Source organism: Lates calcarifer, linkage group LG20 (genome assembly GCF_001640805.2).
Source record: "Lates calcarifer isolate ASB-BC8 linkage group LG20, TLL_Latcal_v3, whole genome shotgun sequence".
Taxonomy (NCBI): domain Eukaryota; kingdom Metazoa; phylum Chordata; class Actinopteri; family Centropomidae; genus Lates; species Lates calcarifer.
The window spans coordinates 8,583,024-8,598,655 of NC_066852.1; the positions used below are offsets into that span (position 1 = coordinate 8,583,024).

At 37.5% G+C, this 15,632-nt stretch overlaps 2 protein-coding genes across 2 annotated transcripts; one reads left to right on the plus strand and one right to left on the minus strand.

Moving 5' to 3' along the window:
* Nucleotides 1–200: 200 nt before the first annotated feature.
* On the minus strand, nucleotides 201–9,949 carry vkorc1l1 (vitamin K epoxide reductase complex, subunit 1-like 1). Its single transcript, XM_018691412.2, has 3 exons — nucleotides 9,681–9,949; nucleotides 6,459–6,568; nucleotides 201–4,604 (listed from the first exon to the last, which is right to left on the minus strand). The coding sequence occupies exons 1-3, from the start codon at nucleotides 9,902–9,904 to the stop codon at nucleotides 4,378–4,380; spliced, it is 561 nt and encodes a 186-aa protein (XP_018546928.1). The 5' UTR covers nucleotides 9,905–9,949; the 3' UTR covers nucleotides 201–4,377.
* A 2,530-nt stretch (nucleotides 9,950–12,479) lies between these two features.
* On the plus strand, nucleotides 12,480–15,606 carry znhit3 (zinc finger, HIT-type containing 3). The gene is made up of 5 exons (XM_018691413.2): nucleotides 12,480–12,657; nucleotides 13,308–13,339; nucleotides 13,461–13,526; nucleotides 14,039–14,116; nucleotides 14,279–15,606. The coding sequence occupies exons 1-5, from the start codon at nucleotides 12,590–12,592 to the stop codon at nucleotides 14,479–14,481; spliced, it is 447 nt and encodes a 148-aa protein (XP_018546929.1). The 5' UTR covers nucleotides 12,480–12,589; the 3' UTR covers nucleotides 14,482–15,606.
* The last annotated feature ends 26 nt before the right edge of the window (nucleotides 15,607–15,632 follow it).

The following is a 15,632-nucleotide window of genomic DNA, read 5'->3' on the forward strand; positions in this document are numbered from 1 at the left end:
GTGGTTAGCTAAAAGAGATACTGTGCACTTTTAATGTCCTCATATGAGCTTGGGGTTCAGTAGACTTAAAAATTGTGAACTTATTCTTTAATGGTAAAATGGTAAAATTATTAAATTCAGCAGTAATCCCTCCTCACTTAAGTCAGAATTACTCTTAACAAATTCTCCACTTAATTAAAATAACTTAAAATGACAGGTAGTTTCAGAGGGAATGTTTTAATGGTAGATCATTTCCACATGACAATGACACAATTAAAAATGTACTCATGTCAACCTTTTCCACGGTTTTCCCTTAACATAAGCTGGATTGAAACAGTTTACTTTTTCTGCACCCTCCTACCATTCATGTAACACTTTTCCATGTAAGAAAATACAGCATTTTAAAACATATTTGGCAATACAGAAGCAAACCCAGTAAGTTTTCCTCCACAAAGAAATTTAATAAACATTTGATGCTGACACATGGATTCCTAGCCCTCCAACCCCTCAACTTTTTTTTAATTTACTAAAATAACCCAGAATGTTAACAGTCTATACAGCTAAAGGGCATAATTAATTCATGATGAAAAAAGAACATTACAATCATGTAGTTTAACAGAGTGTATTCCTAGCTAACAAACGTGTCCTAGCTAGACAAAGTAAAGACGATCATATAGTGGAGTTCAGGAAGGAAAAAAGGAACGGCCATTGATTTGACAGGGCATTTTGTCTGGCAATTTCTGAATGGATTTTTGCACGGACACTGGATATTAAATCTTTGGGAATTAACCAATTAATCAGATTACATCTTAAGGAAGGCAAGCAGAAGTGCCTGTTACAGTTACCATTCTTCGTTTTACAAGGCTATTACTGTTGCTCGTCTTTGGCTCAAGGCCTAGTGATCAAACAGAAGGCACTTTTGTTGGCATTGGTGATGCAACTAACATGGCAGTTATACCTCAGGGCCTAAATGAATATTCATGAGAATGTAGTATCAATCGCTTTGACCTTTTTTTTTGACATTATGTCATCACACAACATGGTGACCCTTTTACCAGCAAAAGATTTCAAACATTTAACATCCAAATTCCTTTACACATTTCTTTAAAGTAACTGCACACAACTAGTGTAATAGGCTTGCATATGACCAGAACCATTAACATAATGATAGGCTACCTAATGTAAGCTTGTCAGTTCTATGGTCAATACTCACAGGACCAATAGCTGTTGCCAAAAAAAAAACTAGCAGGTAATGTCAGTTTGACTTCTCTACATAAAAAACTTTGACTTATGCAAGTGAATCCATAGGAGACTTGTCTTTTATGTGAGTGCACAGGCTTTCCCAGAAAAAGGACAAAGACAGAACAGTGTTGTGGCTGTGAAATCTCATTCTGAGTTTAGATGAAAAAGAACGTGATGTAAGCCCAACCAGGCAATACTGTGTAAGAAAGATCTTAAAGATGACTCACCAAGGAATGATGGAAACATTTAAGTCATTATATGGAGGACCATAGCTTTTGTTGAAGGACCCTAATGTTTTTGCATGTTTTTGCCACTTTACTACCAATCATGTCAGCTTAATACAACTGGTCACCAATGTCCAAAGCAAATAATAGTGTTTCAGTAAGTTTCTCTTCCAGGCAGCTACTAGTTCACATTCTTTTCTGTATTGTAAGAAAATCAAGTTGACATTTGCCTAAAGGGGAACTCCACTGATTTTACACATCAATTCTATTTAAGGCCTTGGGGAGTACTACTGCATATATTTAAAAAGTTATATAAAGCCTTTTGTGGTTCCAGAAGGAGTTGCACAAAACCTGAAATGTCCTATAATGACTACAAACTTGAAAATGAAATGAATCTGGGGGTGTGGAGTCAGACAGAAGTGAGCTGACACTGAAATTGAGATTTGCCTGCATTACATTTACCTTTATCAGATATACCTTTTTTTTTTTTTTTTTTTTTTTTTTTACTAAGGCCAGGGGTGACTCTATATTTACCTGACAAACCATATAAATGATCTTAACTGTAAAGGACTAAGGGATGGAAGTTTTAAGTTATGAAAAATTTAACACTGCATTGCTTTGGAAAACAGTCAACAGTGATGTTGGACATGATCAGGAGTAAATGAGTCACAACATGCAAGAATAGAAACAATTTCACTTTGACAATATCTGAAAAAAAAGTATCACCTCAATTTCCATTTTCATATACAACTGATGACTTAATTGTTCACACAGGAAGTGTGTCACTGAAATTGCTTTCCTGACTGTTGCGATCATCAACACGTTAACAACCTTCACCCTATAAAACAACTGTACGGGAGAACTTATATTAAAACATGAAGGGGCATGACGACTAGCAGTGATGGAAACTATTAACAAGCTGGTTTAACACCACAGATGAATCACATTATTACAGTTATTACTACGACTTTTATAGATCTTTGACAGTGTGTGTAAGATTGTCCAATGGCCAACATATATTTAAAGCCAGGAGATCGTGTACCATGCAGCTGACAAGTGGGATACTTTAATCAGTGGAAGAGACAATGGTCCTACTCTGACATGACAACACTGGATTTCTAGCAAAGCCACTACAAGCTGTGTTTGCTTCTGTCATACTGTGATCCATCTCTGTACAAACTGCACTGTATTAGATCAACCACTTGATGCAAAGCTTCAGTGTGACAGAAAACCCATCAGCAGCCTGGATGTCTTTCCTGCTCGAGCAAAAAATCCCACCAACTCCACATATGGCTTAACATACTGTTTTGTTTTCTTAAAGAATCTTCTGCCTTGTTGCACCTCTGCCGTTCATATCAAGAAAGTATTAACATTTTCCAAGTTTTGCTCAAGTCCTGCAAATGAACTGTAACTCAGCTTTGCAAGATCACCGTTACAGTTCAACAGACATCAAATGTATACAGGCCTGGACAGTGAACAAAAGCCAGATGAACATTAAAGCAAACCCAAACAGAAAGATTAGAGATGCTTCTGCCACCAGGCTACTCTACTCTTGAGAAGACAATCACAGTGTAGCAGCCTTTGCTACCTCATGAGACTCTATTAGGGAGGGAGAAACACTTCACTGGTATTTTAATTTACAAAAGAAATGTGATCAGAAAAATTAAAGCCTTGGATCTGTGACAATAAAACGAGCAAAAATGGTGTTAACATGACATCAGCCCTCCCACCCACCCGAAACGTAAAAAAAAAAAAATCACCTTAACACTCCTTTAGGCACATAAGTCTTTATGGATCCCACTTGTGTGGTGGTCAGGAATGCTTCTCACACAATAAGAAAACCAAAAAAAAAGGGGTGAGGGTGCCTTTATGCAAACTTGGTGAAAAGAACCTATGGTTCTGTTTAAAAGACTTGTATTGGTGGCTTCTGATGAAACAATAACCACTTACAACAAAGAAATCCACACGACTCTGAACAGCATGCCTGACCAGGATTACAGGACAGAGGATGTCCTGAACACATCTTCAGACTCATCCACCTCCTTAACTGTGACCTTGATCACTTCTTACTCCAGATTTACTGATGTTTTCTCCTGTTTTTTTGGTTGCTTTTTTTCCTTACAGGTTTGTGTCAACACTAAATCACAATCTAGCCTGGAATATTGCTCAGCAGCTATTTACAGAATTGCAAAACAAACAATCTGACTGATCTACACATAATATCTCACATTGTCCCAAGTTTATTTTTAGTGGTCCTCTTCAAAAAGAAACATACTACAAAGTGTAAACATGAAAAAAAATCTATTCTGTATAAATGTTAATTGTTTAACCCACCCTGCCATAGAACCTTATCTGCAAACTGTATGATAACCTTAATGAGTGTTTTTTCTAATTTCAGGACCCATTATTCTGTTCCAAGTATTAGTGCAGATCTGCTGTGCAGTAATAGGACCTTTCTAACCATTTCAAGTAAACCCTCTTTAATGTCCTGTTTTTTCTTCCATTCTGCGTTCCTTTTTGTTCAAAAGAGAGCTGTCCTCCATCGGCCTGTTCTGTACTGTGGCCCTCTGCCTCTGCTTGCTCGGGTTGTTGTGTTTCCCACCACATACACTCACACACACTCACACACACAAACGCGTGCGCGCACACACATAGCCAGCCCCCCTCCTTAAGTGAGTACAATGTTAAACAAGGTAAAAGAAATTAAAAGAAAATATCATCTTTCACTTAAAAATCCTTCCGTGTTTGCAATCAACATTGAGATGTCAGGCCCAACATTTAAGTTAAATTTCTTCATTTTTTTGAACACACAGCAGAATAAACATTGTTTGGAAGCAAGGTCTCCTGGTGGCAAGTCAAATGTTCAGAGGTCACATTTCTTTTTTTTGTTGTTGTTGTTGTTTGTCGTACTTTTCTTGCCGTTCTCGACAGCTTAGTCCTGCTTAGCCTGGAGCTGCTGCTTCCAGGCCTCATTCAAGTAAACCAGTCGCTTGTAGTTGAGAATAAAGAGAATGAAGTTCAGCGCATATGTGGTGATGCAGATGATGCAGAAGTCCTTTAGGACAAAGTAGAGGATGTAGCCCAGGTAGAGTGAACCCACCACCGACAAGATGGATGTCGTCATGAGAATAAGGGCAGCCATTGCACTGACAGTCATTCCTACGGCAAGAAACACAAACTAAGGCTTAGGCAAGTGACCGTGGACAAAAAAAGACAACCTTACAACACACAGGCAACCTGATGAGTCTGCTGAGTCTGTCACACAGCTTTCTGCCTCAGACAGTTCTCTATTTATATGATCAGCCTCCTCGTGATTACATTCAGCTCAAACGCTGAACAGACTGGTCATACTATTCTGTTGTCACATGAGGTGCAGTCATAGTTCTAAGGCTGAGTTTCTTCAGTGTTTGTGAGGTTTCAATAGGCTCGTAACAATCACTGCTAAACAACTGTTGAGGATTGTCTTTTGCTACCAATACCAATAGGCCCTCTCTTCCTGACTTACTCAGTGTGTGATATGAAACCAAAATGCACTAACTTATCCATTATTCCAGAGCCATTAGCTGCTCTATACCTTAGCTGAAATAGTAGGGCACTGGTTTCTCTTACTACATACATTAATGCATCAATAATTATATTCCAACATTTAAGTATAAGTAAGTTTAAGTATACTCTGATGATAATATATCTGTACTTTTAGTTTTAGTTTTAACAGTATTTCTACTTTTTCAACCACTGGGGATCCCACCAATGGTAACATCAATTACTACCAGACATTTCTAAAGCTGTGGCCTTTTAACTTGTGAAATACCCAGAACACATTCTGACATTGTGTTCTCTTCTAGGGGTGGGTAATATGACAATATATTCCACAAGGCAATATAAGTTTGTCCATTGTGACAGATGTTTATGCCCTGTAGCTACTAATATCTTTGAATGTATTACACCATTGTGGGTAATGTTACACATCAACGAGCTGGGCCACCTTGTGGACAGGTTGTACTTTGATTTCTATATTTCCATCAATGTGATGAAACACTTATATTTGACAGGTATTTAATTTGCTGGATTGTCATAAAACAAACATCACTGGTTAAAAGGAGCAGCACAGAATGTGTTGGGGAAAAGGCCCAACTAACTAACATTAATGTTATGTAAATGTGAAATTTGGGTCTATAATAAAATCCTTTTCAACAATAGTCCCAAGCTGTACAAAGACATTGTGCAGCCTTGGTTATGCAGATTTTGGAGTCATGCCTACTCACAAATATTGTCCGGGCCAAGGCTGTGAGAATAATCCAAGCTCTGAAACTGAGTGGTCTTGACTTTAATATGGAAATCTTGACCCGCTGTAGCAGTTTGGTTTAACTGGGGTGCTATTGTGTTAGTCAAATGAGTGGCAAATACTGTGGCTAAAAGGACCTCTTGTTCTGTGCCAGCACCAGGTGGCCAGGCGAGCCTACAGGCCACTCAGAGAAACATGTCAAACCAGCATGACTGAGTCAGCAGCATCATCACTGTACTGAGGGAAGGAGTGACTATGAATGTAACCAAAAGATGAAGAACCTTCAGGTTATAACACATCACACATAAAGAGAAACATATATTAAACATATTAAAATTAGACTGCACTGCACTATTAGGAGCAGAATTTAGAAGTACAAAGCCACTAAAGTAATCAAGGCCTTTTGATCTCCTCACTTATTGTTACTGTTTCCACTGCAGTCTTAGTAAAAATGAATTAGATTTAAGTCCAAAAACACAAAATATTGTTTCCAGTTCAGTAGGGTGAGCTTCAAAAAGTATCAGCCTCTCACCTAACTATATAATTATATTTATAAATGGCCACTTCATATGATTCCAGTATCATGTGAGTCAGGTTTAGTCAAATATAGCCATGTCAGAGGAAGGCAAAGTACAGAGTCAGCACTAGATGCTAGTGCAATAGCTCGGGAGATTTGTCACTTGAATTTGCAATACAAACAGATTACTCAAAATAAAATGACATCTTACCTAGTAGGAGCTGAAAGGCATAAAAGACAATCCCATAGACACTGTTTGGTTGGTTCAGTGCACTGTCATTTCCAAAGATTGAGCCCAAGAGTCCAAATCCTCTGCCCCACCTACACCACAAAAAACATCAGCAAAGAAAAAGACAGTTAAAATTTCATTTCAGGAATGCAGAAGAAAACTGCTTATCAAGTGATAAAATATTTCCCTGAAACACTTCCTAATTTTCCTGAACCTGAAAAACCAGCAGGGCGAGGTTTGCTTTTTACTTTGGATAGGAAAATCGTTATTTACAGACAGATATTTTAGTGTTTAGTGAACCTGAGTTGCAAGGAATAATCATTTTCATTGCTGATTAATCTGGGGATTATTTTCTTAGTTAATTGTTTTATCTAAAAATGGCACAAAGAAGTTAAAGTATGCCCAAGATAGTTGCTCAGAGTCTGAAGCAACATCTTGTTTTGCCTGACCATCAGCCCCAAACCCAAAGATAATAGGTTTACAACGATGTTAAACAATAAAAAGTGGCAAATGATCACATTGGAGAAGCTGCAACAGGAGAACATATGGCTTCTCTTATCTTGCTTGAAAATCCATCAAAATGGTTGATGATTAACTTTCTGTGGTTCAATTGATTAACTGATTAATTATTGCAGCTCTATGGTGAACATTCTGTTGGATGGATTGACCAGTCATGAAAATATCATGACATGCACCAAACTGAACCCCATCTGGACCTTTTAGGATGAGAGAACAAATGCTACAAAACAAACAAACTTTACCATTGCTGTGACTGCAGTGGACAATCACACTGATATCACTTGAGTAATCATAACCCCTTTATCTTTCTTATTTAAGAACTCAAAGTACAGTCTTAAGAGGATGACATCAACTCACATATACTTACATATTCTCTCGTCTCCACCTGTTAATACCAGTCTCCTGTTCACCAAAAGCTTTAAACCCATGTAAAACATGAGTTAATATTCCACTTTCTTCCCCAAGTACAACTGAAGCTTTCAATATAATTTTTAATGTGCTGATAGATTTCTTTTAACAAAAACCACAACAGCCAGCACACTGCGAGATAGGACAGATGTGTGTTTATTTTGCTTAGGCGAGGTGAGGCAGTACGTAGTATGTGGTAAGTAAGTATGAGTTTCACCCTGTCTCTGGGAATATCAGAATGTTTCAATAAACAAAATACTCTTTAATGTTCACATAGTCTGAACCACTCTCTCTGTTCTGTAGTGCTACAAACATTTGGAGTTAGCATTTCATGTCACTTCAATTTTTAAAAAGATCAATTAATCAATGAGCAAATTCCACAGTTCCAACATAGACAACTAGTAGACGATTTGAAAATACCTGAGTATACTTTGATCTACTTACACGCTTGTTCATGTGCAACTGCACAGATGTATCACTATAAACTAATTACTGCTTATCATATTGTGTTTTAGTGAAAATTGGAATGAATTCAGTATGAATGTTTTTAAGTGTTTCATGTCTCATTCTAGGCTGTACAGATATGGAGAAAAGAGGTTGGTTCAATAACTCAATCCTTTGTTTTATTTCTTCTCATTTACCACAACAATAAGCCCAACTGTGCCTCAGAGTAACTGCCTTAAGAAACAAAGTTGACATCTACGTGGCTTTCTATCAAATCTTTGGGAAGAGTGGCAGTAAGAGTTATGGGCGATTGAAGTTAAAAGGCCTGCATGCAAGTATGTTACCATTTCAAAATGATGTGTGATAAAATGATGTGTGAAACTCATTTCATTAACCACTTTGTGGTTCAATGGGTTTCAATCCTTGAGATAAAGATAACCATTTGAGGAGATGTGCAAAAACAGGCAACTGAATATAAACAAACATACAATAAACTGCTTTACTAATCAAAGGGTATTCACTTTATCAACAGATTAAACTGAAAGACTGTTTTGAATAAAGTCAACCCCTATGATTTTTCATTTTGTGGAGAAAAATTATGACAAAGTTATACAACAATATTCATAACAGAAGGTTTACAGCTTATTTTAGACAACTGGCTAGACTGTCCCTAATACCCACACACAGAATTTACTCACTCATTGAACAAATATGTAATAAGTCCTAGACAAGTTGCATTCCATGTTGGCAGTCTGTATGTGTTCAAAAGCCTGCAAAGACTCTCATTCAGTGAGATTAAAGGTGTGCTTCACTTAATTCATCAACAGTTGCATGCCCACAGTAAAGCTGGTATGGCAACTTCACACAGTTGCTTTTATACAAGAACAGTGTCTTAAAAATGTAAAGGGATGTGACTGCAAACTGTGTGTAAGCCAACACAAGCTGTTTGCCCATATAAAATAAATCAAAGTAATTCTCTAGCAGCAGCTGTGTATGTAGAACTGGGAGTATTTATCTGACTGGTAACAATGTGTGATGGTGAGCAGCACTGAAACTTTCAGGTAGCCAACAATGTTACAGTTCCCTCCACTGACCTCTGAAGCAGGCACAGTATGTGCACTGTCCCTTTAGGTGGCCAGGCTGCAGGGTTTAACCCCTTGGACTGACTGATGGCTGCCTGGCGCGACAGCTAATGACAGCGGCATGACAGCTACTGTGGGTGCTAGCTAGCAGTTTAAAAACGTATGTTGCCCAAAACTATCAACATAAAGCCAGATAACCTCCAGAAAACCTTGTTTTGGTCGGCGGAATGAATGGCTTCATCCATCAGTAACATACACACACGGCAATAACGTTAGTCTGAACAAGCTATTGTCAACTTTTGTGCTTAAGTTGGTGATACAGATGTGTTATCTTTACATGCACAAAGAGCAGCCAAACGACCAGTTCACATTAGCAGTCAGTAGCTCATCAATTTATAATTTAACGATGCTGGCGGCTCTCTGTTGATAGCTAACTGGCTAAGAAGTATAAAATGGGTTTGTTAGCTAGCGGTTAGCAAAGTTAGCTTCGCCGGGCTAACTAGATAGCAAATGATGTACTTATTAAATGATAAGCCAACAGTTAACTTATTTCAGACGGAACATTTAACTAATATTGAGCTCGCAACATGCCAGCAGTTATGGATTGTAGTTAGCTTCAACAGTAGGCAGGCAGATGTTAGCTGAGTGCATTTGACAGTTTATACCGCGAAGCCCTTCCCAGATTGCCACCACAATAGCAGCCAGCTTCATTGAGCGCCACTGTAGGCGCTCTTTGCTGAATTCAAATTACCTTGAGCTGAACACTTTTGAACAGCTGATGGAGCTGCTGACATCGCACATAGCCGTATAACTCGGATCCCGAGCCTTTTCCCTCTCGACGTGAAAAGCATATAGAGACAAGAGTATGCCCAACAGGCAAACAAGGAGCCTAGCTATTCTTTCCCACCGAGGGGTGGACACTCTCAGGACGGGCGCCGCCATCACTCTCTGGCCTAGCTGGAGACACGCATACATACGCAGCGAGTTCGCCTGTGAGACATAGCAGCGACGTGGAAAAGCGTCAGAACGTGCCACACCGTGAGGGGCGGGCCGCTGAGCCGAGGAGCAACACAGGACATCAATACTGAACACAGCTCCATATGCGGAAACATTTTCATCGTATGATATGCAAACAAATGCACAATTTTCAGATCATATTTATCTTTCTAACAACGCATTGTGTTAAAATATTCTTTTAACTGGTATACTAGGTGTAATATTATCTGCAGTTTGTATTAATCTCAGTATAACATGCCAGTAGCCTCACTGTGTGCAATATAAACCATTTCCATAATTCCCTCGATATTTATATTTCCATAACCCTGATACATTTTAGCCACTAAATGTCCTTAAACGTACTTTAAATTCAAAGTAATGGCACATTAACAACATTGTTATTACACTAATTTACTTTCCAATATTGGTTTGGAACATGTAACAAACTATGAATGACAATATTTCCTACTAACTAACACAGCACATTTATTAAAGCATAAAATCCATATATCCATTTTCTTTAATGTTAACGGCCAAGTGGTCACGTGACTACATGTATATAAACACAGGGTGACATCATCTGTTTACTCCGTCGTTTACTCTCCTCGAGACTCGTTTGCTGAAAAAGCTGCACCTCGTTTCCAAATGGCGACAGACATGGAAAGATTTGTCTCTTTCGAGGAGGCATATTACGATCAGTATGACTATTATAATCTGCTTGAATACTCGTGCCATGCTTGTGGCAAAGGGAGATCCAAGAGAGAAATCGAGCTGAACACAAACCGCCATTGCCCCGCCGGACACGAGAGGAAGATAGCAGAGAAATATCACAACAGCCAAATGAAGCGCAGGAGAACCAAGAGCTCGTCGTCTTGATGTGTTTCCTCGATCTTTACAGGTATTAATGAGCCTTTGTAGTCTGAGAATAGTGTTTATTCGTAGTTGAAAATCCTTGATTTTCTTCAACTATAGGCCCTTGATAGAAAAAAACAGCTGCTTGGATATTTACATAATCGAGATCCTGCAGATTAGTCAAGCATAAAAGCTTTTTGTTGTTATGATCATATGCTTGAAGTTTCCTTTGCTCAGACATGCTAAAACATGACCCAGTTTTTCAAGAGAGCACCTGTTTTTCTTGTTGTGTACTGAAAATAGAATATCTTTGGCTTGTGGACTGTTGGTCAGACAAAACAAGCAAGTGGGTTTTAGGGAAATAGTGACATATTTCACTATTTCCTAACATTTTATAGACCAGATGACTAACTGAGAAGATAATCTGCAGATGAACTGATACTGAAAATAACATGTAGCTGCAGGATGTGCTTTGTGATGACCATCTAATTCTTATTTCCACACAGATCTGGACACAAGTTGGATTTCTGATGTTGACCATGACCAAGTGTCTCTGCCTTTCCTGTCCCAGTGAATGGAGCGCTGTGACAACGGGAACATACCCAGTAATCAGTCATGAGGCAGCTCTCCATTCCACACTCTACCCTGTAACAAGACCTGCAACTCTCAAGTTACAGCTGTGCAAGAATAGTTTGTATTAAGCTATATAGGTCAGTGGTGTGTGCTTGATAAATATAAATATATATGGATAGATGTAGTCATTTCTGTGGGTACAGAGGATATTATGTATTTTAATTCAATAAAAATAATGTTAACTGGCTTGAGTTGTTTGATTTCTGTTGCTCATAGTTGAATGAGAACACTTAGATAATAATAGATAAATGTACTTTATTAATCCCATGAGGGAAATTCTTCTGTTACAGCAGCAGAGACAGCAACAACAGGCAACAACAGCAAAATGAAAAATACTAAGAAGGATCTTAAAGATATATAGAGGAAAATAATTTAAGTTGCAAATTTACAATTCACAGTAACCATCTCAAAGGTGAATAAATATAGTTTTGTGCAATATTTTTAATCTGAGAACGGATGTGCAAAACTCGCAATGTAGTATGACGAAAATATAGGTAGGAAATATGTAGAAAGAAAGAAAAAAGTAACTTAATACATCTGGTTTAGTTCTGTCAAGTATGTTTGTTTTGTGTTTTACTTTCTCTTAAAGCAGAATCTATCCCTCTCATTTTCACTTTACTTGCATGCAGTTCTAGACACCAGACCAGGGGATAGTTCTTTTAAAAATGCCCAAGGATATGGCATGTAGCCTAGAAAGAGTGTTTTTGTGTGTGTGTGTGTGTGTGTGTGTGTGTGTGTGTGTGTGTGTGTGTGTGTGTGCATTACTTGTATTTTTAAACAGTTTAAAGAGTTGTATTCATATGAAACACTTAGGTTTTATCTCCACTTAATTGTAGAAATTAACTGCAAATCTAAAATAGTGTCTATATTTGGATGATGAGGAAAGCAGCAGTGACAATTCAAAATATATGCAGCTGGAGGTTATAGAAAGTTAAATACAGTAATTATAAAGTTATGAATAAATGATAACTGAAAAGATTAAGTGTACCTCAGTAAGACCAGTGTTACGAGTGACTGTTAGAGGAAACACATGTGAATTTACCAGCTTTTATTTTGAAAGAAGAATTACCAAACTGGAAGCGACATCATTTATTTCCTGTTCTTCACGTACATTTGATCATCAGCTAGCACCATCAAGTTGAGAAATTAGTTGGTTGTTTATTTTTTCTACCCGTCAGGATGCAGATATGTAATGTGTGCAGCGAACAGACACCAAAATACAGATGTCCAGCCTGCAAAATACGATAGTAAGTAACTTTATCCCTCTGTCTGCAAGCTAGTTTACCAAGCCTCAGTTAGCTTCCGATTTGTTTGGCTAGGTTTTCTACGATGCTAGTCAAAGATTAAACCAATCACTTGAGAACAACCGTCAGTACATGGCAGAGAATTATCTGTTGTTTTGGTCTTTAGATGAGTAAGTTAACAGGACGTAACTTAAAAGAATATCAAATATATCAGCCTTATCTCCACGAGTTAAAGCTAAATTACGAGTACATTAAATGTACATTTGTTAAATATGGCGCTGGTTCCTAGAAAGTAAATACACCCGGACATCTGTAACTAAATATGAACATATTAATAGGCCACGCTGTTGGCTTATTTAAGGCAATGTCCTTAAAGTGCCATATGAAAACAATGTTGTACATCACCACCACATGTGACGGCAAGCCATGTGGGTCAAAACGGATTGCGATTTGATGTCACAGGCCACTTATCTCACTGTGGAATGAACGAAGTGGACATCATTACTATGAAACAACATCCCTTCAACTTTGACTTGACTTTGAATTTCTTAATTAATAATTAATCATGACTTTTAATTTGGGTGACATGTGACCTTGATTCATTATCATACGCATCATTATTTTGAAAGATTATTCTGTTTTTCTTCCTGCAGCTGTTCACTTGGCTGCTACAAGCGACATAAAGGTAACAGAGCGTGATGTCAGTTTTGTATTCGTTGTTGTGATTGTTTATGATATTTAGTTGTGGACATACTCAAGGGAAATATTAGACTTCTCATCATTCATCTGATTCTCCCTCTCCATAGACACTTGCCTCCCTTTTGAACAGCCTACACCCACTGTTCCTGAAGTGAAGGAGGCTTTCAACACCGGTATGGTGCTATTTCACCCATCAAGCCTGTGATTCTGTCTCATTGTCTGCTGTGTCCAAATCAGCCAGCAAGAGCACAAATGATCAAATTACTCATGGACAGGGCTGGGCAAAATTGACAAAATTAAGTGCAATGAAAAACATACATTAAATCACATTCATGTAAACAGAATGAAGTGATTTTACTATTAAAGTAAATCAACAGCCTAATGATTGAAATACATGTTCCTGAGATCTTATTGTCTTATTGTCCCATGTTTCATTTCAGTGAAATGTATCATATTAGTTCATGTGAATTTTCAATAATAAACAGTATGCTGCAGTGGTAATCTGTAATATGTGATGTTAGCTTGTCGCCAAACTCTGTCTACATTTCAAACACTGTATTACTTTCAAAAAAATCTGTTTATTTAATCGTCCCTGTAATAGATTATCTTGCGTTATGAGATAAAGTGATTGAAGTACAAACAGAGTTGAACCTGCTGTGTGAAAAGCACCTTTTTGTCTTTGCAGAGCCTTGGACTGTGGAGGATCTTCTGCATGAAGATGACATCATTGACAAAGTGCCTCTGCAGAGGCTCCAGCTGTTAGGTATTGATTTAATATTATCTTTCATGTGCTCTTAACCCCTCCAATTGTCTGAACACTGCTGGCAGAAGCATCACATGTCACACACTACTTCAGCCAACATCTAGAGCTACAGTTTTCAAAAATGTCATGTATGTAATTCATGTTTTCTGATTACTTCTACAGGTCAGTCAAAGGAGCTCAGAGATCTTCTTTGCAACCCCCATCTGAGGCAGTTGTTGCGCTCTGTTGACAGTGCAGACAGCAAAGACGATGCCATGAAGGCTGCGATGCAGGAGCCTCTGTTTGTTGAATTTTCAGATCAGTGTTTGAAAATTGTAGAAGATGAAGCAAAATCATTAACATCGAATAAAGATGACGATTTGTAAAGTTATGCCTGAATTATTTTGTTTATCAGATCACTTTTTGATATCTTTGAAGAAAGTTTATTTTTTTATATGAAATGTCTTAGAATAGGCCACGTTGTGCCATGTATGTTGTAGGGCTGCTATCTTGTGCACTGTCACATTACATTATGTGCGGTATATAGCTTTCAAATAAATGTTTAAACTGTTAAAAAGACATTCCTGAGTCAACACTAAATGATTACAGTGAAATGGATGATGACATGCAGACAAATGTTAAGTGGAAAGAAAAATTTGTAATAATACTTTATAATACTGACATTTATTTCAGCAAAACAGTCATTTAAATATTAACAAAATTCAAGTTCTTGTACATGGATCTCTTAGTACCCCTGACAAAAAAGCAGATTAAACAAAACATGTTTAAGAGAGAGAAAGAGGAAATTATTCAGCGAGCTAATGAAGATACACTTGGAATCAAAAGGGCCAAATCTGTGGGTGATGAGGATAAACATCAGTGTTGAGTTACATGAATTATTTTTAATAAAATATTTCATGGCAAAAAGAAAAATGATTTGAATGTTAAAATGGTGAATATCATAAAACTTGATATTAATAATCAAAAACAATCAAGTTTCTTCTCCCACATAAAACTAGTGTACTTTGGTATGTTATACAGTATTAGCTTTGGACTGCAGCTGATAAAAATCAACATATAAAGTTATTTATTCAGACATTTGGCTGATGTGCATATCATAATAATCCTTTATCAAACAAAGCAGCAATATGAATAAACCTGGGTTCATCATTTCCCTGTGTCACATCAGTGATGAGTTGGCTTGTTACTGATTATTTGTCCATCTGTTGCAGTATGTGAGCAGGTGTTTGGTTTTAATGTGCAATATGTGCTTTACATGTGCAATACTTGCTTAATCACCATTTTCCCAACACCAACTACTGTCAAAATAAATGCAGGATGTCAACATCTGCAATCATATGTGCAGCTGAATCACTACTGTGTTTTTACACCCAAAAATACAAATATAAAATCACACATAAATAATCACCTTTACATAAATACATATACTAACAAGCCCATTTGTCAATAGTAGTTTTTCTTTAAAGGCACTTGTCAAAGGCCCAATACTTTGTCCAACAGTCAACTTTTCTTGTCT